At 44.4% G+C, this 27,486-nt stretch overlaps 1 protein-coding gene and 1 non-coding gene across 3 annotated transcripts; one reads left to right on the top strand and one right to left on the bottom strand.

Moving 5' to 3' along the window:
• The first annotated feature begins 24 nt into the window (after positions 1-24).
• On the top strand, positions 25-27,370 carry SRP14 (signal recognition particle 14). Of its 2 annotated transcripts, XM_085225038.1 has the most exons (6): positions 41-430; positions 21,695-23,289; positions 23,527-23,599; positions 24,352-24,464; positions 25,593-25,625; positions 25,943-27,370. In XM_085225038.1, the coding sequence occupies exons 2-6, from the start codon at positions 23,266-23,268 to the stop codon at positions 26,030-26,032; spliced, it is 333 nt and encodes a 110-aa protein (XP_085081164.1). In that variant the 5' UTR covers positions 41-430; positions 21,695-23,265; the 3' UTR covers positions 26,033-27,370. The 2 variants fall into 2 exon arrangements, with proteins under 2 accessions (XP_085081165.1, XP_085081164.1); XM_085225039.1 differs by lacking the exons at positions 25,593-25,625; positions 25,943-27,370 and adding an exon at positions 25,663-25,923 and having other exon boundaries at positions 25-430.
• On the bottom strand, positions 4,787-4,897 carry LOC116216723 (U6atac minor spliceosomal RNA). The gene has a single exon (XR_004160040.2). It is a non-coding gene; the product is annotated as a U6atac minor spliceosomal RNA (small nuclear RNA).
• Positions 27,371-27,486: the final 116 nt, after the last annotated feature.

A 27,486-nucleotide genomic window follows, 5' to 3' on the forward strand; every position in this document is an offset into this window, starting at 1 on the left:
AAGCAATGTCTTTTATTTCCTTATTTGGTGTTACTGGTAATAGGATGAATTTCTTCAGTACAGCCAGAGGCAAATGGCTTCATTGCATTTAATATCAGATTTGAAATGCATCGGGCACAGATGAAAAGCGGCACCTGTGAGGTACAGGGAGCAAGTATGGGATGACCAGGCTACCAGCACATGAGAGGAAGGCAGAGCTGCCCTGCAGAGCTCAGCTGGGCCCGGAGTCTCAAGCCCGTGAGCAGTGAGCCTGCAGGGACTGTGCAGGGACAGCCGCTTCTTCTCCCTGGGGCAGGGAACCACAGAACTGGGCAGAGGCAGGGAGCAGCCTCATTAGCCAACTGGCAGCATTAGCCTCAAGTCTTGCAGAAGCGCAGAGGAAGGCACCGCTTTTCTCCCATTGCTCACAGCTATGAGACCTCTCACAGAGGTAGGTGTCCAACCTGGATATCTCCAACCATGATTTGAGACAATAGCTGGGCAATTTTTATTTATGTATTTATTTATTTATTTTAATCACCATTCAGGCTAGCTACTAACAGATGTTGAATCTAGGTGGGCCACATTAGAGGTAAAAAGGTTTTTCCTGCTGAAGTTGTTGTCTTCAGCCTAAAATGGAGCAGGGATGGAATAAACGTAGAGAATGGGGGAAAAAAAAAAAAAAAAACACATAAAAAACCATCTAATTCTCTTGTGTCCTGCTGGGTGTATTTGTTTGCAGGAGAGTTGTGGGAACATTGAGTTTCTGTGCGTTAAGCTATAAAAAGTAAAATATTTTTAACAGCATAGTGACTTGTCTGGAATAGCTGTTGGCTGAATGATAAACCTGCTCTCCTCAAAGGTGCCAGATACCAGAACAAAAATTTGGAGGTGGGCTTTTCATTTCTGTAAAGGAAGCTGTAATGTTTGAGTACTGGCTGTGATAAAGGGCAGGTGACTATGAAGCCTTGTTCCCTGTTTTTCTTTTGTCCAAATTAAGCTTGCTGCAGTGTGGTCTGGCCATTCAAATGGTGTAGGCAGGGTGGGGGAATGCTGCTGAGCAGGGGGGTTGACTGTGAGTATTAAGAGTCTGAGCAGGACTTTCAAAATCTCCATTGCATCTCATTATTGTGAGAAAATGCCTTGTTTTCTTTGGGAGCAGGTTGTTTGGGAGCAGAGGACACCTGTTATCTATGTGTTTGTAGGTGTATCGTCTTGATGGGTTTCTTACCAAGGCATAGGTCTGTGGCAATAATAAGACATTTCCCATGAATCTTTCCTCAAACTTTTGTTCATCCATAACAAATAAACAGGGCCACTTGCTGTGCAGCAGAGGGATAGGATTTTTCTCATTCACAAAAGAACTCAAGGGACTTTTATTTTAGGTTAAATAAAGCCAAGAAAAGGTGTGTGTGTGTGTGTGTGTGTGAAATCAAGTCTTCAAAAGAAAGAAAAACCTTGGCGATTTATGCTGAGGTTGTTATTTTGTTTGTTTGGGTTCTTTTATTACTAGTGGGTTTTTTTTGTTGTTGTTGTTTTGTTTTTTTTTTTAAACCAAAATACAGTTATTGTTAGAGAATTCTTACACTGAAAGGAACACAAGGAAAACACAGCCAGCATCTCTTTCCACTGACAGGTCTCTTGCCCCACTATCTTTTTGTGTGAAATGAGCAGCTTAATGTGTAAACACCAAAGCTCCTGTGACACAGTGCACCAACAATTGCATGCAGTAATTTTTGTCGTAGCTGTATGTGTCTGCTTGCCTCACGTGATAAGGTGTGGCATGTACACACTCATTTTCCTCCTACTGTTTTTTTCCAGAAAGCTGTAAACTAAACATAACAGTGCACATTTTCTGAAAAGTATGATTTACTCTGAAATCTTTGGCTTAAAAATGTTGCCTGGAGGAGAAAAATCTGTCAGCCCAAAGGCTGGTGATTTGGCTCATGAACTGGTTGTCATTCCGTGACCAGACCAGGGATATTATGCTGGGGGAAGGAAAGGTGCAAATAAGGAGTGAATAGGACAAGCCTTTCTTTGGCTCTGATCATCCTTTGGTGGTATATGAGCCTTCAGGGGATCACACGACTGGATTATAGTAAAACAACCCTACAGCTCTCCTAAATCATATAGCCTTGTAGAATCAGTGAACTCAATCTCTTGCCTCCCATACATCATCCTTACACCAGACAGATCCTGAATGCAGAGCTGAGTTGAGCTTCTCTCACTGCATCCAGAGCATGCACCTGAGGTTAATAGCAGATGATCCTAATCGCAGCTCCCACAGCCCCAGGCTAACTGATAACTCTCTATTCTGACTGCTGACCCTGGTAATCTTCTCATTCCTGAGAAGGAGCAGATATTGTGAACCATGGTTTCTTAACAGTTGGGACAAAAATAGTTGTCTTCTTGCATAAAGGGTTCAGATGGCAAACTACAGGAGCAGCAGTGATTGAGCAGCCAACATACAGGGAAAGTTTTGCATTGCACTGCATATCTGGCTCCACCACAGGCCTGCTCTTAGTGACCCTTAGGGAAACAGTTATTAAAGGCTTCACAGCTTCATTCTTCCTCTGGAAGAAAAAAAAAACAACCAACCAACCAAACAAAAAATCCCCCCAAAAGCAGATAATAGCAGGCAGAGACTCTGAAATGATACTGTGAGGATAAATTATTATTTAGTGTTGTCCAATATGCTTTAATGTTTCCGAAGAAAGATGGGATGTAGTATATGCAATTAGGAACAAAACTTTGCTGAAGCTACTTCAGCAGTTACACTGCTTCTGCAGCAGCCCTTCAGGCTGCAGTACCACCGAAGGGCAGTCTCGTGAACTCTCCACTTACGCTTTAAAACCTCTACACAGGCAGCAGCAGAGTCACAGATGCAGCTGCAAGAAGAAACCACACACCACAGTTGTGCAGGTGTGTATGGGCCCCAGTGGGAAAGAATATTAACTATTTCCTGGTAATAGGAACACAGAGGTCCTTCACACTTGCGAAATAATCTCAGCACAGTTCCAGGACATGGACTTTTGAATTCAACTAACTTGTGGATTATATGCCCTGTAGTTTCAGTGTAGTTGGGAAAGCTTCTGTGTTATGATTTCCATCAGTGCTAGTTCAAAGCTTTGTGTTTGGAAGGAATAGCTGGTATTTACCAGGGTATTTTCAAGATCAGATGTATTTTTTCATAAGCTAATCCTATTATTTTCATCTGTTCTTGAAAAAAAATTGCAGTGGGATCATTCTTTGTGCCCAAAAGGTAGGCAGGAGTTAGAATTCATAATTCATTATTTAAAAGTTCTGTCTTTTTGGAATCAAATTGTGCATTACAATCCTCTCTAGTATATTCTTTAATTACAATTATTGTCTGAAATTGAAACTGCATGATTGTTTGCAAAAGTAACGAGGCATGTTTCCCTTCCCTGAAATGACTGAAATGAGAATCAAGGTTCCCGTATGCATGTGTATGTAAACTATATTTTGAAATCATTTGCTTTGAAATTACTTCCAGTTATCTAGTTTTCTGAAACGCTAAGATGCAAATTTAGGCAAAGTTGGATTTTTTTTTTTAATGTGCTGATTATCTGTGAACCTGGTAGGATTTGCTGAGCTGAAGCTGCTGCAGAAGATAATGATGTTCTGCTGAAACACAGCAATGCTTCAGAGAGCCCTGATGATGATAATGCATTGAAATAACAACATGTGGCATGGCAATCCACCCACACATCATAATGCATCACACCAGAAATGTCACGATGTGCTGATGGTTAAGTTTCTCTTCTGAAATCACAAAGCTTTCAGTCTCTGCTCCACCGCTCACAACAAACGGGGCTGTTTTGTTTCACGTCTTTGACTGGTTTCAGCTGTACCCAGCATCTTTCCTATTTGAGGTGGTGCTCCTTAAGCATTTTAAAAATGAAATTCAGAAAAATATTTACCTTTCCAAGTTTCTGTTCTAACAGCACCCCTCCTTAACAGTAGGAGGCTGTAAAACTGGGCAGAAAATCTAATAAGAAAGAATTATGGCACCTGATTTTTATCCTTCTTGCTTTCAGGCAGAGAAGAAACTAGCCTCTGTTTTTCAATTCTGAGGGAAATCAACTTCAGTTACTTTTTCAAATGTCTTTGAACTTCCATGTTTAAAAACTTAGATTTGGCAAAAGTTTCAGCAGAGGTTTACAGTAGTAGCTAGTTGGAATGACGGCAAAAGCTGAACTTCGTCTTCCCCTTATGTCGTGATAGCAGAATAGTTACAAGACAGCTCAGTTGCAATAACTTACCAACTTACCTTCAGGAGTTTCTGCTTCTCTTACCACTGATGGAACTAAAGCAAAGATGAAAAAAATTTAGGAAATATTGCATGAATTGAGCTAAATCCAAATAATGCCTGTCTGTCTATGCTTAGGTTAGGAGCTGATAGAGCTCTGGTGCCTGCACCCTAAATTGCAATTTTGAGAACTTAACTGCTGCTTAACTCTGCAAATACCTGTGTTCAATAGGTACTTCAACTCTTAACATCAAAAAATCCTATTTAAGCACTCTTAAAATTCTATTACTACATGTGCTTACCAGCATTTCAGTGTTTGCAGGTCAGACAAGTGTGACTTCTATCCCACATCAAAAGTAAATAGAGATCTGGAAACTAAAATGATGTCCTCTCTGCCCTTCCCTCATTTTCCTTCTTGGATTCCACATGATATTGATGTCCCTGCTTTTTTCTTCTTCTCCCGGAGTAACAGTGATGACAGTAGTTCTGGTCATATGTTTTTACACTACAGCTTGGTGGTTGCAGCAGTCTTCCCAGTATATACATTAGAAATCTCAAAGTAAGTGACAATCTTAATATGATTAAGTCCATTAAGATTTCTTCCATCCTTATCAAGAGAAGTGCTGTTCTGCTCTTGTTTCATATCCCCAAATTACTGGGGAGACAGACTTAATTCCCTTCTGAAGAGCTTGAAATTCACATTTTCCAGCTCTCCGGGATGTCTTCTAATGATTAGAGAAGAGGCTGTGGTAGGACATATCTCCCTGTGTAAGTCTTCAGCAGGCAATGGGAAGACAACAGGGTATGCTGTGTTGGAAGAGTTGCCATGGCTATGATCCCTACTGATGAGGGCACTTAGCTTAGCTGAAGACTGGGCTTCTTCACCCTGCCTGAGGGCTGTTAATGGTTTAAACAGCTACTGCATGAAGAGCAGCCCTGAAATCAGCATATGGAGCCCAGCAGGTCCCTAACCATGTGAGTGCAGACTAAACAGTTACCTACTTTTCTTTTGGTCCAACTCATTTCTAATGCTTTCCTGAAGTTATCATCTCAACAAGAGGGGCTGGGAGTACTTAAGTACCCTGAAATCTCTTGTCTAGTGGCCAGAGCACTCTCTAAGTATCTGTGGAGTTACTGATGAGGTGGGAGTGTAGTAAAGGCCAATAGCAGGTGCACATCACACTTCTGGCTAACTGCACCTGCTAATACATAATGCACACATGAATCATGTGATGGTGGCTGTGTAGCTGTGCACTGCATATTTCCCTCTACGTTTAGTTCAGACCTGTGCCTGGCCCTGCCTCCTAAGAGGTCTGAACCTCCTCAGGGTTCTGGCTTCTTCCCCGTGGGACTGAAAATAAGGTGTCACGGAGCCTGGCCCCATAGTGCATGAGTTCCTCCTCTGCACTCAGCAGAGCCACCACTTCCTCCAGCACGGCTGGTACACACACATGAAAGTAGATGTGACTCAGTGCAGAGGCTTCTTAGGGAAAGGGCTCAGGAACTTCCTGCACAGACACAGGCTGTGCCTCCCCTTTGTAAGCACTCACAGGGGAAATGGAAGAAGAGAAACACTGAGGGTGGGAAATAAGACTGTGTTTTCATTTCCTCTTTCTTGTTTGTTACTTGGTCCTTCTCTAGTAAAAGAAAAAAAAATACAACAACAAAACCCCAGCTGCACCTGTTTTTTTTACAAAATGTTCTCGTGCACTCGTTCACCTCTTGGTAGCACTGAACTCCAGAAAATACGGTGCACTCTCTCTTTAAGAAAGCCTGCTCTCAGCCCAGCTGTTGATTTGCCTGAAGGTGAGACCTCTACTTAAATTCATGGCTCCAGCTGTCAAAAGCAAAGAAAAGCAGCTTTTCCTTGGCGGCTCTCTGCTTTGGGTAGAATTTGACATCTTCCTCAGTCAGCAGAATTTAATCAGCACCGAGTGCCCATAGCCTCCCAGCTTCACCGCAACCGGCTGGGGGGGGAGCCAAACCTGGGGAGGAGAAGGGGGAGAGTTCGCAACCAGCAGGCACAAACAGACACAGACACAATCAGCGGCCCCTGCAAGAAATCCAAAGCTTGTCACTGTCTGGGGAGAGCCTCATTATACCCTTTGACTTAAGAATTGCTGTTATCATTCAGTAACCTTAGCCGGCTTAGGCTTTGCTGTGTCCTCCTGAGAAGCTGTGAGCAGGTAAATGGAATGAGTTACTGACAGCTGACAATAGTACTGATTTCCAAAAGAAAGCCGATGAAATGGGCTCAGGGATACTGTTTCCCAGACTTGAGAGTAAGTAAAGCCAACAGCTCCTACGATTGCTGTGCTTTGCTTGCCTTTTTCCTAGCGAAAATAATGCCTGCAGTGATGTTTGCATGGATGTCTGCAACCTAAATGATCTAGTTAATAGCAAAACTGCTTCCCTGAGCACCTAACCTAGCCCAGCATCTAAGCCTCGTGTGGTCAGATCAGACTGGCATAGCAGACCCAGGTACACACGGACTTAAGTATGGATCTGCTACAGCAGGATGGCATTTGCTTTTCCTCAGTCCTATCACCCTTCCTTCAGCCAAGACCCAAAATCCTGTGAGGAGAAATGAGATGCGAATAAGGCAGCCTGGAAAGTGGCAGTGCCATACTTGGCAGTGTAGGGTCTGGCTCTGTTCTCCATGCTGGGGGCTGTCCTGTCTGCTTCCCTCCCTGGGGAGACAGCACGTGCACAGGGTGCTTTCTGAAGGAGACTCTGTGGTAGTGCTCACCTGTTCAAAATAACCTGTTTGCAGTAAATATTGTCTGTATGTATGTTTTGAACACACAGACTTTCTTATACATACAGTTCATTTCCAGCACCTGCAGCTGTTACCGATTTCCTGACAATATCATCGTGCCCATTGAGGAGAGGAAGGACACACTGGGTTGTTTTTTTTTAGTGTTTACCTCTTCCACCCGTTTGATATTAGCCTGCATAATGGCACAGAGTAACTGGTGGGAGCAAACAGGAAATGAAGCAATGCCCGAGGTAAGGCAGGCAGCGTACAGCAGCAGGGAGGAAACGTGTGTGTTTCTGGGGAGGGGGGGGAGGGGGGGGTTACCAACTGGCAGACATCTCCTTGTCCTCAGGCAGGACCAGCTTAGTTTTCCCCAGCCCCGGACCAGGAATCATTAAAGCACTGAATGCCCCCACCTCTTCGAGGAAGAAGAAGAGGGGTGAGATAGCAGGAGGTGCTTAGAGAGGGAGAGGTGCTGTGGTTAAGATTGCAGGTAAAGGCTTGCTGCTTGGGGCCGGAGAGTGATCTCAGGTGTATTGCAGCCCAGAAGCTTGACAGTGATCAATGTAGAGCTCAGGCTGTGAACTGTATACTGTTGCATCCTGTAGCAATAGAATATGGTGAGTTGTTTTTTTGTTTTTTTTTTCCCCACCCCTCTGTTCCTTTGTATTTGGGGAATGAACTTCATAAAACCTGCATTCATCGTTTCTGCTCAGCCACATGACAAACTCCTACTGAACTGTGTCCTAGAGAGGTGATGCAGTCACAAAAACAAGATTGCTTCTGCATCAGTCATTAAAAACACTGCATTTCTCCTCTCCTGGTGCTGGGGGAGGGCACTGGGAACAGTCCGGGAAGCAAATCCCACTGGGGATACTATTACAATATGAAAGAGACTGTGAGCCTCATTTACGTACAGAATTTATTACCAAATGTCCTACTGAAGGACATGCTTTTATTCTAATATTGCTTATTTTTCTCAACATTCACCTTAAAAAAAGAAGAAGAAAAGGTGTTTTTAAAATGACCATCCTGCTTCCCTTCTAAAGCTTCTATATTTAAAATTTTACAGACTTTAAAGGTACAATGTTAATTTCGTATGGTGTCTGGAGCCACCTCTTCTCAAATGATATCCCCCTTATATGAGCAGTTAACTGAAGGCATCTGTTGGATGCAACTATCTGAATGCTGCACACTGTTTTCTATGTTACAGACAGATAACATTCCTAATTATGTTTTGCTGTCAATGTTGTTATTTGCAAAGATGGCTCTCCATTGTCAGCTGAGTTCAGCGAGTGGTCAGATTTCTAGTGGAATGTCCTTTTTGATTAATGAAGTAGGTGTGCATATTTAATTATTTTAATAATTCTTTCTGGCCTCTTGTATCTAGAAAGGGTAAGGCCCATACTCATGTATGGATCCTCAGCTTTTGTTCACTACAGCATAGTTTCATGGCAGAAGGTGAACTTTATACAAGTTTTATGTCTGTAGGATTACCTGCTATGTGGTATGCTGCCTGTGGGACATGAGCCACTTAATAATGTTGGATTAAAGAATAGATGGAAATGACTGAAATGCGTTCTTTTTTAAATCTAGTCAGAAACAGGTTGCTAAAAGTTCTAAAATTTTCATTAAATCTTATGACAGAAAGTTTCACTGTCCACTTTATAAAGTACTAGGGGTTTGCTTTCAGCAAACGTCAGCAAAAGGCTTTTCTCTACCAACTCCATTTTATCTGTTTTCTAAAAAAAGGACCCATAGATTGACCCAGCCAAGTTGCTGTGGCTTACTAAAATACCAGCGTTAGCTGAACCCTGGTAATTGCACACACACGTGCTTTCAGCTGAGGCAAACACAAGATAAATGAAATTAGCTTTCCTCTAGGGCCCATGCTAAGGCGTTTCACCTCACAGCAGGAGGCGGGATGGCAGCCAGGCCATGCTGAGGGAGCCCGCCCAGAGCCACCTCAGTGTGGTGCAAAGCCCTGGCCCTTCCGAACAAGGACAGCTGTGCTTGAGCCTGACCCGGTGAGCACAGGGGGAAAGCGTATACATAGTGTTATTTCATTTGCATTGCTGTGATACTTAGGAGCTCCGGTTTGGATTAGGACTCTGTTGTGCTAGGCCCTGTGTAAACACACATGAAAGTGTGACACTGTCCTCCTGAGCCACTTGCCTTGTACAAACACACGCGGGAGTTGGGTACAGTTTCACACTGAGGTTGGGCTTTGTCCTCCTCAGTGCCTTGTGCTGTGCCAAGCATGTTTTCAGCTCTTACGAATCACCCTTATTTAACAGCCCACACCTCAGCATGTTCTTTGCTGAATTGGCCATTGGGCAAGTTCATATGTTTGTTTAGCATGCAGTAAGTGACCCAGAAAGATGCTTGAGGCCAAGCTGGGATGGACTTTGTGGGTTTACTTTATGGGCAGCTTCAAGAAGTCCCCACACATTGCAGTTTTGGGTGAGAAGAACTTGGGCTGACTGAGCATTGAAATGGAGAGCCTAGCACAGGCCGCCTTGTGCCAGCCAGCCTGGAGTGAAGAAGAGATAGAACTGTGTGGGTACTACAAGGCTTGTGGGGTGTTGTGTGGTCCGTGCAGGGCTACTGAGCTGTCTGAAGGGCTGCAGGGCAATTTGTCTCATGGCAGCACCTCCCCTTCAACTCTGAGAGAGCCCAGCACCCAGCACTAACGAAATTGTCTTTGGGTGCCTCTGAGGAAGAGCAGAGAGAAACATTTATTTTTCTTTCTCTGAAACGTTTACTTATTTTCCCCAAGGCTGTAATGAAACTTCTGGCTTTAGCAGAAGAAATTCCACCATATTCCCTAAAATTTGGAAAAATAAAGATGATTCATAAGCAATTTTTGTGTTTTGAAGCAGAGATCCTTCCCTCGCCCCAAGTAGGAATGGCAGGGTCACCACTGAGAAAGAAGTTTTTTGGATAATACGCTGTGTTTGGTGGCCTGTGGTGAGCATCTGAACAGTGCTTGGGATTTCCTAAGTAAAAAAAGAGCTCTGTGTGCAGTGGTCACCTGTAAATTTGTTCCCTTTCTCTCAGCATTGAAGATCTGACTACATTATTCCTCCAAAAATCGTTTGGAAAAACTGCATTTCTTTTTATAGTTGATAACTTCAGTCATGTTTCAAGACAGAGCTTGCTGGTATGGCTGCAACATGATTCACACACATGTTGTGTAGTTGCATGCTGTGCTGCTTGCAGCTGAGGTGCTTTGTGGGTTATGCAAGTGATGTGGGCAGATTGAAATAGGGAAAGCGTCTACATATCAAAAGATGTAAGAATTCTCAAAAACTATATAAACCTAATAAACAAGTCTCATGAGCTGTTGTTCAAGGTGGTTTTGTTTTGTTTCGAAGTAAAGATGCAATGCAGTCAAGGCATTGCATCAAGGTGGGGTGTGAAGCTTATGCCATCCAGCTAATCTTGCTGGAGAAGAAAAGTGACTGGCCTTTGTTTTAATGTATTTCTCTTTGGCTCACTTGCGTGATCAGTCACTCTGTATTAAAAATGCATGTTTTTACTATTGTAGACAAAATGCATAAACATTTGACCCCTGGAAATATGATATATAGCTGAAGACAGTCTTTGTAAATCCTGGAGTGTGTACATGCATTATAAATTCTTCCTTTCTCACAGGACCAGTGCAGTAGAAAAAAGGATAATCAGTTGTGTCTTCTGGTCTTCTCTCCCCCTTCACCTCCTCCGTGCTCCCCTCCTTTTCTGCCGTGGGATGTGCCAGCACTTGTCTTGGCAAAAGCCAGTCTTGGATCTCAAAGTGAAGAAACCTCCAGTGTGTCTGTGACTAACTCAGCCTTCAGAAGGGCTCCTCTGGTCCCGCCCCAGCACACACTGAGAGATGAGCATGTCTCGGTATGCGCCAGGGAGGCACAACAGAGGGGCATCTGCATGGCAAACGTAATTCATGCCCTCATAAATCGGGACCATGTCAGAAGTAAAATGTGAAATGCATGTACATGCATGTACCTCACAGGCAGATCATCACATGTGCCAGACATCACCTAAAAATAACAAGGCATTGCCATCCAGAATGGTTCTGGTCATGTTTTCAATTGGGGAAGTTCAATTAAGGAGTGCTTTGCTGGCAGTCTTGGAGACTAGGGTGCTTTTTCTGAAATCAGGACAGGTAAAATCAGCTGACCATGGTGTAATTTCCACCCAACACCCACTGCTAAATGCACTGAGCTACTGACTTGTTCGTTCTTCACATCTAGTCAATTTTTGGTCTTTCTAGAAAGACTGCTAGCAAAACTCTCATTTGGTAGTGGCGATGCCATGATACAGTAGTTCATTTTCCAAAGCAGCTACCAACCAACAGCCACATGGTAAAGCATGAGTTCTCCTTCAGTTCCCCTCAGCCTGGTCTGGATATCAACCAAGCTGATGAAAAACTTCAGCTCTCCTCCCAGGACCTAAAAGGGTGATAATCAATGTCCTGATCATCACAGCTAAATCACGCAGAGTAAACACATATGCTGTTCTTAGTTCATAAGCATCTAGAAAGTCCACATTAAGAACTTGGGATAGAAAGGGACCTACTGGGTTTTCCACATCAGAAGGCAGTGCTAATTAACTGTGAAGTGCCATTCTGAGCTTGTTTTCTGCTTAGCCACTAATAAATCTAGTAGAAAGTTTTAATACAAGCTGATTCTCCTGAGTCATTATTTCATACCACCTTGTTCTTGTCTTAAGGTCATGCTTCAATTTAAGTAGTTGTTTTTCTGTTCTTGGTGTTTTTTCCTCAGACATACTTAAAGACTCCTGTCACTGCTCACCTGTTTTCATTGGTTTGCTACATAAGTCAGAGTTTTTCAATGATATTCTAACACAGACTCTTCATTTCCCTGGTCATTTGCTTTAGTCTGAATTATTGTAAATATGGGTGACAATAGTACATGCTGTTCTGAATTAGATTTTGGTACTGCTTTACATAATGGCAGTAATGCTTTTCTAATTGCTCAGAGTATCTTGTCTAAAACATCCTGTCATTGCATTTACCTTTCCCATGGCTGGCTTGGTTACCTGCAGTGGATAACTACATCTTGATCATTCTTCACCACTGTCTTCCACATGTGTTCCTGTCTTTGCAGCAAGACCTCCTGTTACCTAGGTGTATGACCTTCTGCACTGTGAATTTCTGAAGTCATTAGATTTTTTCCTGATATTATGCTCATCTTCTCTGTTGATGAGACATCTCAACTTTGTGTCTTCATTAAATTTCATTAGCACACTCTTAATTTTTTAAACCTCCACCAGCCCTGCTTAAGATAAAGAATTAAAAAAGTCTCCTTAACTTTTGTTCCTGGTGGGAACCTCGTTATTTAAGGTACAACAAAAATTTTATGTTGAAGTTCTTTTTTTTATCAATGATAGAAGCTATGGATGTGCCTTGCCTGTCAATAACTGCTGTGTGCTTTTCTCCAGTGCCAGAAAGGCAAGATCAAAGCAGGCTTCTGATTCAGACAGCACAGGAGCATGCTGTGATGCCATTGCCCTTGAGCAGAGCCAGGGGCAGGATAACTGGATGTACCTGGCCAAACAGCTGACATACATATGAAGAAGGACAGGAAAAGATTTCTGGTTCTTGTCCCTCCATCCCAAATGTGCTTTGTCCTGGGGCAATCCAGGAGCCATCATGGAGGGAAGTTTTCCTGGAGTTCAGCAGTTTCTAGATATGCCATTTACTGCAGAAGGGTTGGCACAGAAGAAGCAGCTAAAAAAACTACCCATTTGCAATTTGTGTAGCAGTACATTGTCTTCAGTCTGGTCAGCTCCAAGGGGGAAGTCTCAGGGCTTTGAGAGCAGCCTTTCAAAACATTTAGAACAAACCCTAGACATTTGTAAAAACCACAGAGTGTACAGTTAATACACCCAGATGTGCTGTCAGCCCCACAGCACTGCACCAGAGTGGATGGAGTGTGTAAATCTTGGAAAGGTTAAAGCTGAGGGAACAGCGATACGCATAAAGACTTGTGTTCCTTCCAAAAAGAGGAGGGGGCAAGGTGCTATCATTCAACATTAATCACTTACATCTCCAACCTGCCTAAATCCTCTGAAAAGAACCAGCAAAGAAAACACCAGCTGCTGTAGCTCCTACTCTTTTCTCAGTACCCTCCAGTCTCTCTCCCTCCTCCCTGCCTTCCCCAGACTGTTTATTTTTACTGCTTGTGAATAGCCAGGAACTTGCTCCCTGCAACAGGATCAGCTGAGAACAAGCTGCAGTCTGTACCTTCCCTGAAATCTTGGTTTCATCCAGCAGCTTCCAATCAGCAGCCAAACAGTGGAGTAAAGGAGAGAAAGTGATACACGTCTTCTTTCTCACCCAGAGAGATGGGACTTTCATTCTGCATGCAGTGGGACTTCCCCAACTCACTCTCTGTCAGATTTCACTAGAGATTTTAAGCGTGCTTGGTTTATGAAAGAACACTGTCATCACTTAAAACTGTGAGTGTTTTGGGAAGGCAACCATTGTTTTATAGAGGTGTGCCTCACTCCCACAATATCCCTGACTGACTGCACACTAACAGAAATAGCACAACAGCTCTCCCACTGGCAATGGCTGTTTCTTCTCAGGTTCCTCCAGTGCAAGAACAATTCCGTCTTGAATAGCAGAAGGACTTTCCAAAAGCTGGCAGTCACACTGCAACTCGGCCCCTGGTGTCAGAGAAATTACAGCTTCACGTGGTGAAATCCTCCTGGGTGACAGCCAGGCACACGTGACAAAAGGGATAGTGAAGAACAGCAATTAGGAACAGAGAAGTGAATAATGAGGAGGAGAGAAAGGGAGAGGGAAAAAGGAAGGGAAAAAAATGGAAGGCAAAAAGAAATTTAAATAAATCCTCAAAAAAAAAAAATAGTATGTGGGATAACAGGAAAATAAAAGGATGAACGTGATCAGATCATTCATAGGAGGAACACCTCGTTCAGCTGGGTAGTAATAGCACCTTTTCTCTGGTGCCTGTCTGAAGCTACCTCCTGTAGCCTGAGCATGTGACAACCAACACCTGTCCTGTGCTGCAGCCGCATCTCTAGGAGGATCACACTATCCATCCTCAAGAAGCAAGATTTTGGGGAAACCATGTTTGGAGTCTGGTCATCTGCAGAGCGAGGAAGTCCTTATTTACAGATATGCAAAAATGCTAGTTTTCTTTAGACTCTTGTGTTTGGACAGTCCAAAGGCCACCCTGACATTTACCATCCAGCAAACCAGTTGTCACTGGATTCATATCCAGTGCTTCAACTCACACGCCACTGACAGGCATGAAATACTACACCTGTCACCACGGCGAATGGAGAAGCACTTGACTTCTGGAGAGGTGCATGTCCCGCGGCCCCAGCTGCACTGTGCACTGGGAGGCTGCCTCGCCAGGGCTGCATGCCTGGTGCAGAACTGCTAATCACTTTCAGACTGAAGCAGCTATTTGCTGCCAGGACTTCTCTGCCAAAAGATAACTGTATAATACTGATAATCAGGCGCCCTGTGAAGATAAAATGCCTGTTACTTGCCTCTAAATGAAGAGGATGACAGGATCCTTATTATGGCAAACAGTTTGTGCTAGGGAAAAAGCTGAGCTTTTTATTGAAAAGTAGCAAAAAAGTCTTATCTCGGCCTAGAAGTGCAGAAAGTGCAATTAATTAATTTGTTTCTGAAACCTGAGCTCTAGACACAATAGATAGCAATGAGTTATATATTGTAATTACAGGAAGGAGCAATCTATACTATAGCTTGTAGCTGAGTGCATAATGAGGAGTGAAAGATTGATGTTAAATGTGGTCAGCTGACTAATACACCAGTAACAACCAAACTGGCTAGGCAAGAGCAACAGGCACCTGAAATAGCAACTGATATCTTGACGAATAATGATGCTGTTCTCTATCTTGATTATTTTCCTTTATCTTGGTAACTAACTTGTCCTAACAGCACTGAGCGCAACGCAACATTCAGGACAGCAAGGACAGCTCCATGTGTAGCTGTTGTCATGCCATTGCTTTGCCCATTACTCTTGATCCTCCATGCACTATGGATGCTCCCAGGAAGCACACCGTAGGTAAGGACACACAAACACAAATGACAGGTGATGGTAGCCTTCTGAGAGAACTGTTCTAACCATATTCTTCCATATTGCCTAGAAAAACTAAGACGAAAGCATAATTTGAATACAAAACAATGATAGGTAAAACTTTAGCATAGATGAAGAGAGGATTTTGGAAGAGACTTTATCTTTGTAACGTTCCCCATAAGGACTGAGAGCATTCTTCCTCCAGTGGAATTTTATCTCTTCTGCCATGTTCAGGTGATGATAAAATACTGTTTGGTCATTGTAAGGTTTAAGCATGATAGACTTCCTATACTAGTATGTCTCAATGACTGAGCTCTATGCAAAAAATCACAATGTTCCTGCTCTTTGCTGGTATTATAACCTAATCTTTTTTTTTTTTTTTTTTCCCCTGGGGAAAAAAGAAAAAAAAAAGGAAAAGAGAAAAAGGAAAAGAAAAAGAAAAAAACATCCACTGATGTGGAGGTTTCTGGCATACAGTTCTGTAAACCTACTGCACTACCTGAATGCCGTATCATCAAACAGTGCCATTCCTGAGCTTTGAAAGTTGTAGGCTTGTCACAGGTTTTTAAGGCTGTGGGCAATAACAAAGGGATTGCATTTATAGTACCTGCATTCCTTTTGAGAATTTCCTTGGCAGGGTTGTATTTAAGAATCTGTGATTGGTGATGGCTGGGCTACCTGCTACTGCAAGCAGGGATGACTCACTTGGTATTTCTATAGCCTGAGTGCTAACAAAGAGCCTGCTACTTCTAATCTCCCTGGGGCTCCTGTCTGTCGCTCAGTGTGTGTCTGAAGACAACATGTATTCAGAAAAATAGGGGGATGCTGAAATACAGGGAAAGGGATAGCAACAAATTCAAATTTCATACCTGTTTTCATACCTGTGTTTCCTGTTTTTGAGTAACTCCAGTTGTAGTTACAATGCCTACTTTAATCTACTTTACAGAGCTACACCCTGCAACCCTTAATCTCAGGAGATCCTTGTGAAAAATAAGGCCAGTAAGTGAGGTAAGATTTGGGTTTTGACAGGGATCACAAGAGCCAAGCTCCAGCATGGTAGCAAGGGATACTGTCTGAGAATGGAGATAGGAGGAGGAGAGCAGGAGACCAAAGGAACGTTGTGAACTGATAAAAATGGATTAAGAATTTGGCACTAAGCAGACTATTAGAGAAAGGTGGCATTGAAAAAGGCAGAGTGAAGGATCTCTGTTAGAGCAGTTCCTACTCAAATGAATGGACCACTACTGAAAATCGTTATCTCAAGACAGAGTTAAAACCATCTACTAGGAAGGACAATAAACTTCGAGTGTTGTAAAAAGGCATGAGTGACTCTTGCTGACTGTGATGTTCCAGAAGTGCTGCACATGGATCTCATTTTCTCTCTCATGGGAGGCAGGAGGAAGGACAAAAACTAGCAACATTCAGTCTGCTATTTCAGACCAGCTGGCAAGCTGTCCAGGCTGCTTGTATGGCAGAAATGCCTTCCAGCGCTCATTCCCTTAGGATCTAGTGCCTCTGCCTCTTTTCCCTGCTGCCTCCTTTCCTCCGGCCAGGCAGGGCCACCAGGCGTGGTGAGCCTGGGGCAGAGCGGGGAACAGGCAGACAGCTCATGAAGAAAACAGCTTTGCTATGCTTAGGTCCTCAGTTTTTTTCTTTCCCCCTATTGTTAAATGGCATTGAATACCAGCAAAACAGGAAACTGCTGCCTTCAGCCTTTGACCCAGGGAGTGCAGCCCAGCTACTAGCTGCTAGAGTGGCCTCCCCACCACAATGTTCCTAGAAAGTATCTGGATATTTGGAGGAGCATTAGGGAAGACGAAAAATACAAGTAAAACTTGAACAAACAGGTAAACTTGGCAGGTCTTAAAAGAAGGGAGTCATACTGGAAGTATCTGGTTATGACAGTCAAAACTGTTTATCCAACATGAGGGATTGTGGAAATGGGAGCAATGGTGTCTCAGCCAATCTGTCACCTCACTCATCTGGTAGCTAACTTGATTATCTCTTTGTTGTGCTGTGCAGCCTCACGTCAGGCATTCTCACACAGGCTGTGAAGAAAACACTGTTTTACAGGCACAGCAGTTCGTGTTACGATCCCTAAACCTCAGAAGTCCAGCCAGCTCTCGTTTCTTTAGGCAGTCTCAGCAGAGATAGGAAATGGTGCTGGTGAGTTCATAGGTGACCCTCTTCTTCCCAAGAAAGCAATACCCCACAGTGTCAAGAGAAATATGCTGCTCGGAGGCCTGTCCTTTTGAGAAGAGTGAAGGTGGAGGACAGCAAGAACCTTGTGTCTCCTTTTATAATTATTTGTTCCCTTGTGCTCTCTGATATCAAGGACAATGTCGTCCTCCTTAGTGACATTCTGTTGACCTAGAATTCCCATATTCCCATTGACTGATTTTTCTTTTTTTCCTCCTCGCCTTGCCTTGCCTTGCCTTGCCTTTCAACATAGTGTGATATTCTTCAACCTGTCTTTAAAATGTGTACATAAAAAAAAATATCCCATAACCTCACTGGGATCGTCTGGTGGAAATTTTTCACAACTGCATTTCTGTGTTTCTTAAAGTAGGACACATCAACGTGAAAGAAATGATGCTCAACACAATCTCTGTCACCTCATTACTCTTGAGCTCCAGCTTAATTACCTCCCTGATGCTTTGCACAGCTCTTAACCAGACATTCGATGTCTGCTTAAAAATCTGCCATACAAAATGAAGTGATGATTATATATCTTCTCTCTTCTAGGGAGATGAGCTGTGAGGTTTGGTAAATATCATTTCGAGAGCACCCAGAAGGTGCATCGTATTGTATAGGCCTTCTCCTGCACTACAGACAACCTGCTGGAGTTCACAGATGACTTACAAAGATCCGCAGAAACCAGATTTCAAGGTCATATCATGAAACTCATTTAAAGATAATAGCAAAGTTTTAACCCTAATAAAATTGTGGTTTATTGTTTACAGCTCCAAAGAGAGAAGTTATGCTAACAGCTACCAAATTCTGACCTCCTGTATCTCGCTATGACTGTACTGACGTCAGTGAGACTGCAAGAGAGATGAATTTGATGGCTTATTTTCAGAAAGTCTTTGACTTTCTTCTGTGAAAGTCCACACCTCAAAGTGTGTGCATGAGATGTGCTTGAACTTCATGCAAAACTTCCTCCTGATTCAAACGCAGGCCTGAGTCTGCCATTTCAGTACCTGCTATAGAATTCCAGTAATATTAAAAAAAATGTAAGTGAGGTGCACACTGAAACTCACATCCCTAAGTATTGATAATATGCTTGCTTTAAGAGTATTAAATAAATGAGGTATATCTGCCAAGTTATTATAATGTTGGCCGTGGAAAATGTGTGGCAAGTATAGGACCATGTCCTGGTCATTTTGGCTTGCTCTGCACAAGTGTCCCATCTGCCTAGACTCCAAAGGGATGCCACTGTCGGGTCACTACTTTGGGATGGCTGTGCCATGTGGCACAGCGCTCTCGGCCATGCAGCCTCCACCTGAGGCTGTGTAACCCCTCAGTGTGAGGCACGGCGCAGCACAGCGGTTCTTTGCAGCCTACAGGGGAGAGCTGTGGCCTGGCTGCACACCTCACAGGCACGGTCTCCAGCACAGGTCCACTCACACCTCCCCAACCCTGCTCCCTGAAAACTATCAGTTTTCTCTACCGTAATAATGTGATGCATTAGACTTCTGAGAAATACTTCTGTTTCTTGGACTCTCTCACAAAAAATAATTCAAAGTTGACATTGCTGCTACACAATTAAAGTAAGCTGAATTCTTTGAAAACAATGCTATGAAATAATATTAAATAAAACAGGAGGTATTCACGAAGACAAATAGCAGTGTTTAGGGCAGCACTCATGGCACAAGAACTTGTTCGTAAGACATGACGGAAGACCTCCCAGTTCTTATGGAGAGCTTCTCCCTGGAAGCTGACCTCTCTGCCTCAGAAGCTTCCTGGTGGCATATCCTGCTCTCTGAAAGAGCTGTCAAAATGTCTTCTTTAGTTCTCTTCCTGAATCTATAACACATTTAGAACCTCATTTTCATTATCACTATTATTAGCTGATCACGCTAATAATATCACTTAGTGTACATATATTGTGTTGAGTAGCTCTCTGGTCATTGCCCTTCTGCGTGTCCTTTTCCTTTTCCCACTTACAAAGGTTAAGAGCAGATTTGGGGGCAGACATTCACCTGTACCTATGTAACCTGCTAATTGCTGTGTCAGAAATCAACCTAGCACTAAAGAAAAGAGTAACTGCTCACTGTGCTCATTAGAATTACATTATTTCCCCAGCACACAACTGGAGGACATTTTGGTAGCTATCTCAGCGTTAACTGTCTTTCTGCCCAAGCAGCTGCTGTTAAATTTTGGCTGTGGAGAGCTTTTCCTTTATCCATTAATCTCAGATCTGGTGAAGCTAGGAGAACACTGAGGTCTGCACCTCTGTTTTTACAGTGCTAATGACAGACTTGCAAGGAGAGTGTGTGTCTATTACTGGGGTTTTGCTGTAATGCTGATTCTTTTTCCTGTGCATGGTTATACTTGGATGTGGCGTGCTTAAACTTACACATCAAAGTGAATTACCAAAATGATCCACTTGTGAATTATGGGTCATTATCTGTTATTAACTCATCTTGAGCAGTGTGATGAGCAAACGGTAATTTATGGTATGTTATTACATATCTCCTCACTGTGGTGTGTGGCAGCTGAATTTGAGTGCGAGAAGTAACCTCTTCTAGTCTATTCAAATAGGTCTTTGCCAACTTCTAATAAAGTTGATCAAGAATGCAATTTACTTTTGATAATCCTGTTTTTCCTCTTCCTGCTCCTCCCAGCACACTTAGCAGAGGAGAAGGTCTCACCTCTGCTTCTTTTCAGTACAAGATTGCTTCCAGGAAAACTTGGAAGCACAGCAGCAACCTCCTCCAGTTCCCTGCCAGATTTCCTTCAGGATTTAATGATTCAGGTGGCTTCATTTGCTAATTTTTTGCCAAAAAGAGAGAAAAAAAAAGTCAGTCTCTACTGACACCATATAATAAAGTTGAGCAAACAGGAGGGCTGGTAGAAGCTTATTTTTATTGCCTGGCTCTAGTCACATGACAGATTGGGTTACAAAATACTAATGCCCCTGCCAACTCTCAAGATCCAGCCATTCCTCTTGCTACTGTTTTAATCCAACCCATCTTCTCTTTTTTTTTTATTTATTTTTTTCTGGGGGCAGAGGGTGAAGGAGAAGGTGTTAAACTGGGGCAGGAGATAAAGTGAAAAGCAAGTGTATCGTGATTGGGAGTATCCCTTTAGCTCCTTCAGTGTTTGTTCAGCACTTTTTCACCAGCCGAATAGCTTATTCCCTCCAAATGTTGGCAGCCTTTGGCAAAATTAAAGCAATGTCAGCATTCCCCCGTTCCATCTCTTTTTTTGGAAAAGAACCGTTACAAATATTCCATTTTCACCTTGTTTGCAAGTTGTGATGAAGGCTTCTCTCCTAATTAAATTGTGACATTCTGGCTTGAAAAATAGCTTCGCGATCAGGAAGACAAGCTCACAAAAACAAAAAACAAAACAAAACAAAAAACAAAACAAAAAACAAACCCTCTGCTGCACTTCTTTTGGAAACAAATTCAGCAATTCAGTGGAATTGCTGTTTTTATTATCAGTGAGTCTCAAAGGTTTTCAGATAAAAATTGCTGATAAAACAATACATTTGAAAAATGTAAGCTTTATACAAGTCTCTTGAGTTCTATACCGTAACAGTAAAATCCCCTATTAAGAGGGAAGGCCTTTCAATTTGTACAAAAGCAATCCCAGTATCTCGTGAACAGAAAGGAGTCTGCCACACTTGCATAGCAGTGATAGCTACAGTATGTGAACATCCATGAGTGCCTGCGTGGAGAACAGGAGATGGTAGAGTTCCTCTGCCCGTAATCTGTATTTTACAGGCACCAAGCAATGCTAAGAGGAACTGAACAATCAGAATGTTGGGTGCAAATTTCTCAGGTTGTTTTCTTTTTTTTCCCTGTAGCTTGGTACATTAACTATCATGAGACAAGGGCCTTCCAAAAACATGCATTCCTAAACCTTTCTCATTTCTAAATGCATACAGTAAGTTGCATGCTGGAAACACACAGTAGTCTTCAATAAATTCTGAACAGTTGTCCCCGCCTTCTCTGTATTCCCATTGTCTGTAATGTGTGTTCTCTCTACTTGTGGTTTCTTTTTCTTGCTCCTCTGCTCTGAAATACTTACTCTCCTTCCTGAATTAGTAGTGTCTGACTGTCTGCAGAAAAGTGCTTCTTCACAGAGGTTTTCCCTTCCTCCCTTCTCCCAGCATACACTGCTATCAGAACCTTTGGCACTACAAATTCCTGCAAAGAACTGTACAGCTCCTGATACGGTAGCTGCACTGCTACTGCTGCCTGAATATCTAGGTTAAAGTGAAAACAATTATGGCAGCTCCTGATGTCAGGTTGAGATTTTCATGCAAAATAGGGGAAAACTGCGCTCATCCCACAACATTAAATGTTTTTGTTGCTTAAGAAGTAGAGAGAGTAAACATGCATCTTCCCTTGTCTTCAGGAGAGAAGAGCTGTGGTACAGGAAAGTGAGGACACCGCACAAGAACTCACTGGTGCACAGAGGGGCCAGCATTCAGATGAGGGCTGTAATCCCCGTGCTTCAGCTACAAGACCACCCTTCTTCTCTTTTGGCAAGCTGAGTGAAGTGCATTTCTTTTGCCTTCCGGTTTCTGTGGCCCATGGTAGTTTCCAAGGAGGAGTATGTTGCAATTGTTTTAGTTTTTCCATTTCTGTTTTGCTTTCACAAGCTGCCTATAAAAATCTGCAACACAACCGCATCATTCCCATTCAGGTCTCTCCTGAAAATCAAACCCTGACAACGACCTCTCCAGTGAGAGCTCATTGTGCCCGCTCCTCAAACGGGCAGCGCTGGAGGCAGCACATCCCAGCAGTGACTCCTTGCAGCGGCTGCCTCGGCTCGCTGTGGATGCAGGCTGCAGGGGCAGAGACCATCCCCATCTGAGCCCGGACAGAGCTTTGGCCCGTCCATACCTTTGAGCACAGCTCTGGTTGTGTTTCCTGGGAATGTCAACTTCAGGAAGACTTAAGCAAACTAAGCTCCTCACTTTAGTGCTTAGAAGACTTCTATGCTATGAAAAAGAGCCAAGTAAATTTGTATATCTGAAACCTTCCCTTCTCAGCTGTCACAAGTGGAAAAACACGACGAGGATGAGGACATCCACGGTGAGGGAACGGCGGCGCTAGATGCGCGCACTTGCTGGGCCGCCGTGAGAACGGAGCTCCCTGACGGGCGGCTGCGGCGGTGCCGTGACGGCTGCTGCGCAACGCCGCTGTGCGCGATCACAGCGCCCTCTGCTGCCTCGCGGTTTGTCTGCAAGAAGACAGCGAGCGACTGCCGATACCAGAGCGGACGTTTTGGTGACGGGACTCCGGTTCTAAATTGCTTGTTCGTTATATATTTAATGTATTGGGTAACGACCGCCCCCGAGGATGACCACGCGAGGAGGCACGCCGGCCCTCCCCGCAGCACTGCCGGGTCCAGAGATCAGCGTCCGCTGCCGGGGTCGAGCAGCCACCCGCACATCTCCTTTTTATCTGTCTGCAGGGAATTCCTTCCCCATCTGTGTCTGTGGGGAGCGACAACAAATCGCCTTTCCGCGGGAGGAGCGCGGCGAGGCCCGAGACCGCGCGCTGCCGGGGACCGCCGCTCACCGTCGCCCCGGACCGCGGCTCTCCCCCCACCCCAGGGCCGGCCGTTCACACGGCCCGCTCCGGCAGCGCCACGCGAGGAGGCCGAGGCGCGGGCAGCCGAAACCCCGCCCGTCGCAGCGCCTCAGGGGCCGTGCCGGGGCGTGGCGGCGGTAGCGCGGGGCTGACGTGGCGCTCCCCTCGGCGGGGCGGGGCCTCGCGGGGCGGTCGGCGCCGGTCCCGCCCCCCGTGCGCGAGACACCGGTCCCGCTCGGTCCCGCTCGGTCTCTCCCGCGGCGGGAGGGAAGGGTGGGGCGCGCGCGCGGCTCCGCCTCGCGCCGCGCATGCGCTTCTGCGCGCCTGCGTGAGCGAGCGAGCGCGGCGCTTCCGGCCCGGCTGCGCGGCGTGGAGCTGAGCGGGGCGATGGTGCTGCTGGAGAGCGAACAGGTGGGGCCGCGCCGCGTGCCGCACGGTCGGGGCTGCGGGGCCCAGCGCTCGGGACTCCGGCCGGTCACCGGCCGTGCGAGGCGTCCCCGTGCCGGCCGCGGCGGGAGGAGGCCGGGCGGGACTCCGGGATGCGCCAGGCCCGGCCCCCGCCTCGTCGGGGCTGCGCGTGCGGCGCCAGGCGAGCGGGCCGGCGGCGGGATCCGCAGCCAGGCGGTGTGGTGTGTGCTTGTGTTGCAGTTCCTCACGGAGCTGACGAGACTCTTCCAGAAGTGCAGGACTTCGGGGAGCGTTTTCATAACGCTGAAGAAATGTAAGTGTTCGGTGTGGCGGCGGCGTGAAGAGGTGCCGGTTTAAATCGGTGCTGGTGTGTGCGTTAGGAGATGGGGCTGTCCGTTTGGCGAGAGCGGCACGGCGATACCCTGCGGCTGTGTTTCGAGCTGTGGGCCACGTGGGGGCTTTCTGGTTGTAAGACGCTAGTTGGAAGCTCTTAGGCTTCTGAAAACGAAGAATTAAAACATTCTTAACCTTTCTTAGGTTTCTCTATAGTTATTGGTGGGTTCCAATTGAATGTGAGAGGAGAGTGGGTGGTTGGAGTGACCTCCTCAGGGCTGCGGCGGGTCCTCCAGCACTAGAGACCTGCAGGTTTGGCAGGACGAGGTGGTGGCAGCTCGACGGGGCCCTGCTCCCACGAGAAGTGGTGGGCAGGCTGTGATCTGAGATTCCCCCCCGTCTGGGCCGTGCTGTGCTTCTGCAATACGTACTCAGGGCCGTAGTCTGAATCGCATTTGAAGCGTGGCGCTGCTGAAATAAGCAGTCCATACAGCGTGTCTGAGGGAGAGTTTGTGTATTTTTCTTGGCTGTCTTTTCAGGCAGAACTAGTTTATGTGATGGAGCCTTCTGCAATTGCAGAGGGAGGGGTCTGAAAAATTTTCATTCATTTGAGGCTGCTCTAAATTCCAAGGTGTTTTACTGATCTCGTGAGCAATTTTTAGCATCTCAGGTCGGGAGGCATCGCATGATTTTAGTGAAATATGAATAAACATTCTCTATTTTCCAATACAGATGATGGTCGAACAAAACCAGTTCCACGCAAAGGCCACGTAGAAAGTTTTGAGCCAGCAGACAATAAGTGTCTTCTAAGAGCTACTGATGGAAAGAAGAAAATCAGCACAGTGGTGAGTGACAGCTCTGTGTTAGAACGATGAGCTGCCCTACTTGGCTTTTATGCAACACTCCCGTATTTAAGTGAAGCTGCCTTATGTGGATTGCACGAGAACTGCCCCCTTTGCCTACATGGAATTAGTTGAAGGCACAGCTGACATTGGGATGCCAAAATGTTACACTTACGTTTAGTCTTACAGATAAGACAATTGTTTAGTTGTACTTTCTTTACCAGATTTTGCTTCAAAATGGTATTGCTGAGCAAGCAGGAAAGGACTGTGCGTGTTTTCCACAACCTTGGGTGCTGAGGGAGGGGGAGGGAAAACTGCTTCTAGAGAGATAAGGATGGTGTGGGCAGAAAGCCTGATGGAACCTGCAGGGTGAGGAAAACGTCATGGCTCCAGGGAGAAAGGTTCTACAGTCAGCCTCAGGTGATGGAGGCAGCTTCTTATAGAGCTTGATGGAATTAACAAAGGCCTGGCACTACTGGAGCAGCCAGGAAACAGGGGAATGTTCTCTGACTGAAATAGTAGAAAAAGGATTCTTGTTTCTTGTCAAGAATATGTGGTAAGAGGCAGACGCTTTGAAGCCTCAATCTCACTTAGGTTGCCTAGGTTTCTTTGTTTGTTTAAATTACCCCCTCCCCCATTTACAGAACTTCTTGTATTTCAGGAAGTGTTAACTTTTGAAGTTGGGGACCTGATGTGTTTATTTTGAATAAGAGATTGGGAAAGGCTTTACCTGACTTTAAATGTCCTCTGTGATGTAATTTAAGGGAAAGCATTACTTTTAGAAGTAGTTGAGGGAATCTGGGCTATAGCATTTCATTCGAGGATTCGTGTTTCCACCTACAATTAAGGTGTGGCCTCATTGGGAAAGCAAATATTCTTTACTAGAATGTTTCTTCACCTCTTTCCTATGTGAAAACGCGTGGATTTGGGAAGGACAGCCTTCAGAGGATTGCTTTAATCTAATTCGGAGTGTTGTCAGTTTTCTAAGTCAGTGAAGTATTATGGCATGTCAGTACAGCCTACTGTTTATATGTGATGTTGTGAGAGATAGCTACTGATGGGGAATATGTACTGATAGTTTGTAATAGAAGCCAGTGTTCTCTTGGTTAACCTCTGGTATTACTTTTGTAGGTGAGCTCAAAGGAAGTAAATAAATTCCAGATGGTAAGTTTTGTAAGCCTTCTATTTTCCTTTTCTGTAGGTATTGGGGAGTAGCCAGAAGGAGCAATGGAGAGCTGGGGCCAGGTTGGTTCACCACTGAACTGACATACAGATTAATCTCAGACTGCACACATCCATCCATGTAAAACAATCTAGTTGTTTTATCTAATTTTCTACATTGGTTTAGAAACAAGTTTCCCAGAGTAGTAGAGGAAGGCTGTCTGTAACTGAGAAAATGAAGAAACACATCCATGAACAGTATGTAAACTAGTATATACTTGAAGTGTCTGTTCTTTTAATGGTTCTAATTGTTGTTTCAGGCGTATTCTAATTTGCTGAGAGCTAACATGGATGGCTTGAAGAAAAAGGACAAGAAAAGCAAAAACAAGAAGAGTAAAGCAACGCAGTGATGGCCAGTGTCCTACCATCACTGTAATAGACTTGATCCTTGCTCAAAGCAAAGTCCATTTCTTTTTGAGTTACCACTTGTCTTTGGCTTTTCTTTTCCAGCAGGATACTGGGATGTGATCAGTACTTTTGTTTAAATTGAAAGGCAGAAGGTGCTTTCTGTGGATTGTTGTATGGCAGGAGTATTTACAAGATTTTACCAAAATAGCTTTACACTCGTCTGCCAACTAGTTTTGTACTTATACTGCTGTATGTTTTGTATTATACAAGTGGGCAGTGCAAAACCCATCTGGGGAATAACAGGGGTGAAGAGTAATGCACAGCACCATGAGCAAAGTGAGACTGGAACAGGAGTCTTGGTGACAGATGCCCAGTTTTATAGATAAGCCGCAGTAATACCAGGGAAAGCGGGTGCCAACCTATTACCAGGAACAGCAGCTTTCCTGTTTGTCTTATTTTGAGGGACTTGTTTACATGATGCAGTACAGATGTCTGTAAGGCAGCCAGAACGTGTTTGAGCTCGCACAGAGCTTAGCAGCTGTGCCTTTTCTCCATGCTGACCCAGCTGTGCTGAGCCTGGCTTGGGGCGGGGAGGGCAGGATGCTGCATCATGGTTCCTTCAGACATCGCTTAAGAATGCTTGTGTCACCTGAGTGTTTGTTTTTTAAGGCTTCATCCTTCAACATATTCAGGGATCTGGATTTCCCCATTTTCACATCGTAAAGTAACTCCTTCATATGAGCAGATGTAAAAGATGAATACTTACTTGTTCCTATTAAACACAATGAGAAATGGATTTAGTTGTAACGGCTGATGTGACTTGTCTGGTGAATGGCTAGGAATGGTCCCGTTATCTGTGACTTTAGGACAAGTACCGCTAGAGTTACTTTCTGTACGTTGCTATTGCAACCTCATAATTCTCAGAGGTTTTTGGGCTGGTTTGTCATTGACGTTACCTCTTCACATGTCCCGATTTCACCCTCCTTGTCACTAGAAGAAAAAGGCAGAAGTAGATAGGTATTCCTTAATGCACTGATCCTGCAGCGCTGAGGACAAGCGTTTGTTTTAAGAGAAAGAAGCAGGAACAAGTTACTTAAACACCAGTGTATGTCCAGGCATAGATTGCTTTTTTTGCATATTCTGGTATATTGGATTGATGTGACACATAATGCATTATATTCAGCAACTAAGGCTGTTATTCATCTTTACATTTATTTAGCTTATTTTTTTGATGTGTTGGTATTGCAGTTTAGTTTTAAATACATACACTAGTAATTCTAAAAAGCATTGACTGAGAAGCTGTAGCTTCAAAATGGAAATTAAAATTCCTTTAATCATTATGTCTTCAAAGGCTTTCTTCATGTGGATTCTAAACTTAAGTTTGCTAGTTCAAAACTTCTGTTATACTTCTGAGCATGTCAGGTTTCTCTGAAGTCTTACTTTCAGGCCCTTCAGG

This window comes from Meleagris gallopavo, chromosome 5, assembly GCF_905368555.1.
Source record: "Meleagris gallopavo chromosome 5, MGAL_WU_HG_1.1, whole genome shotgun sequence".
Lineage (NCBI taxonomy): Eukaryota > Metazoa > Chordata > Aves > Galliformes > Phasianidae > Meleagris > Meleagris gallopavo.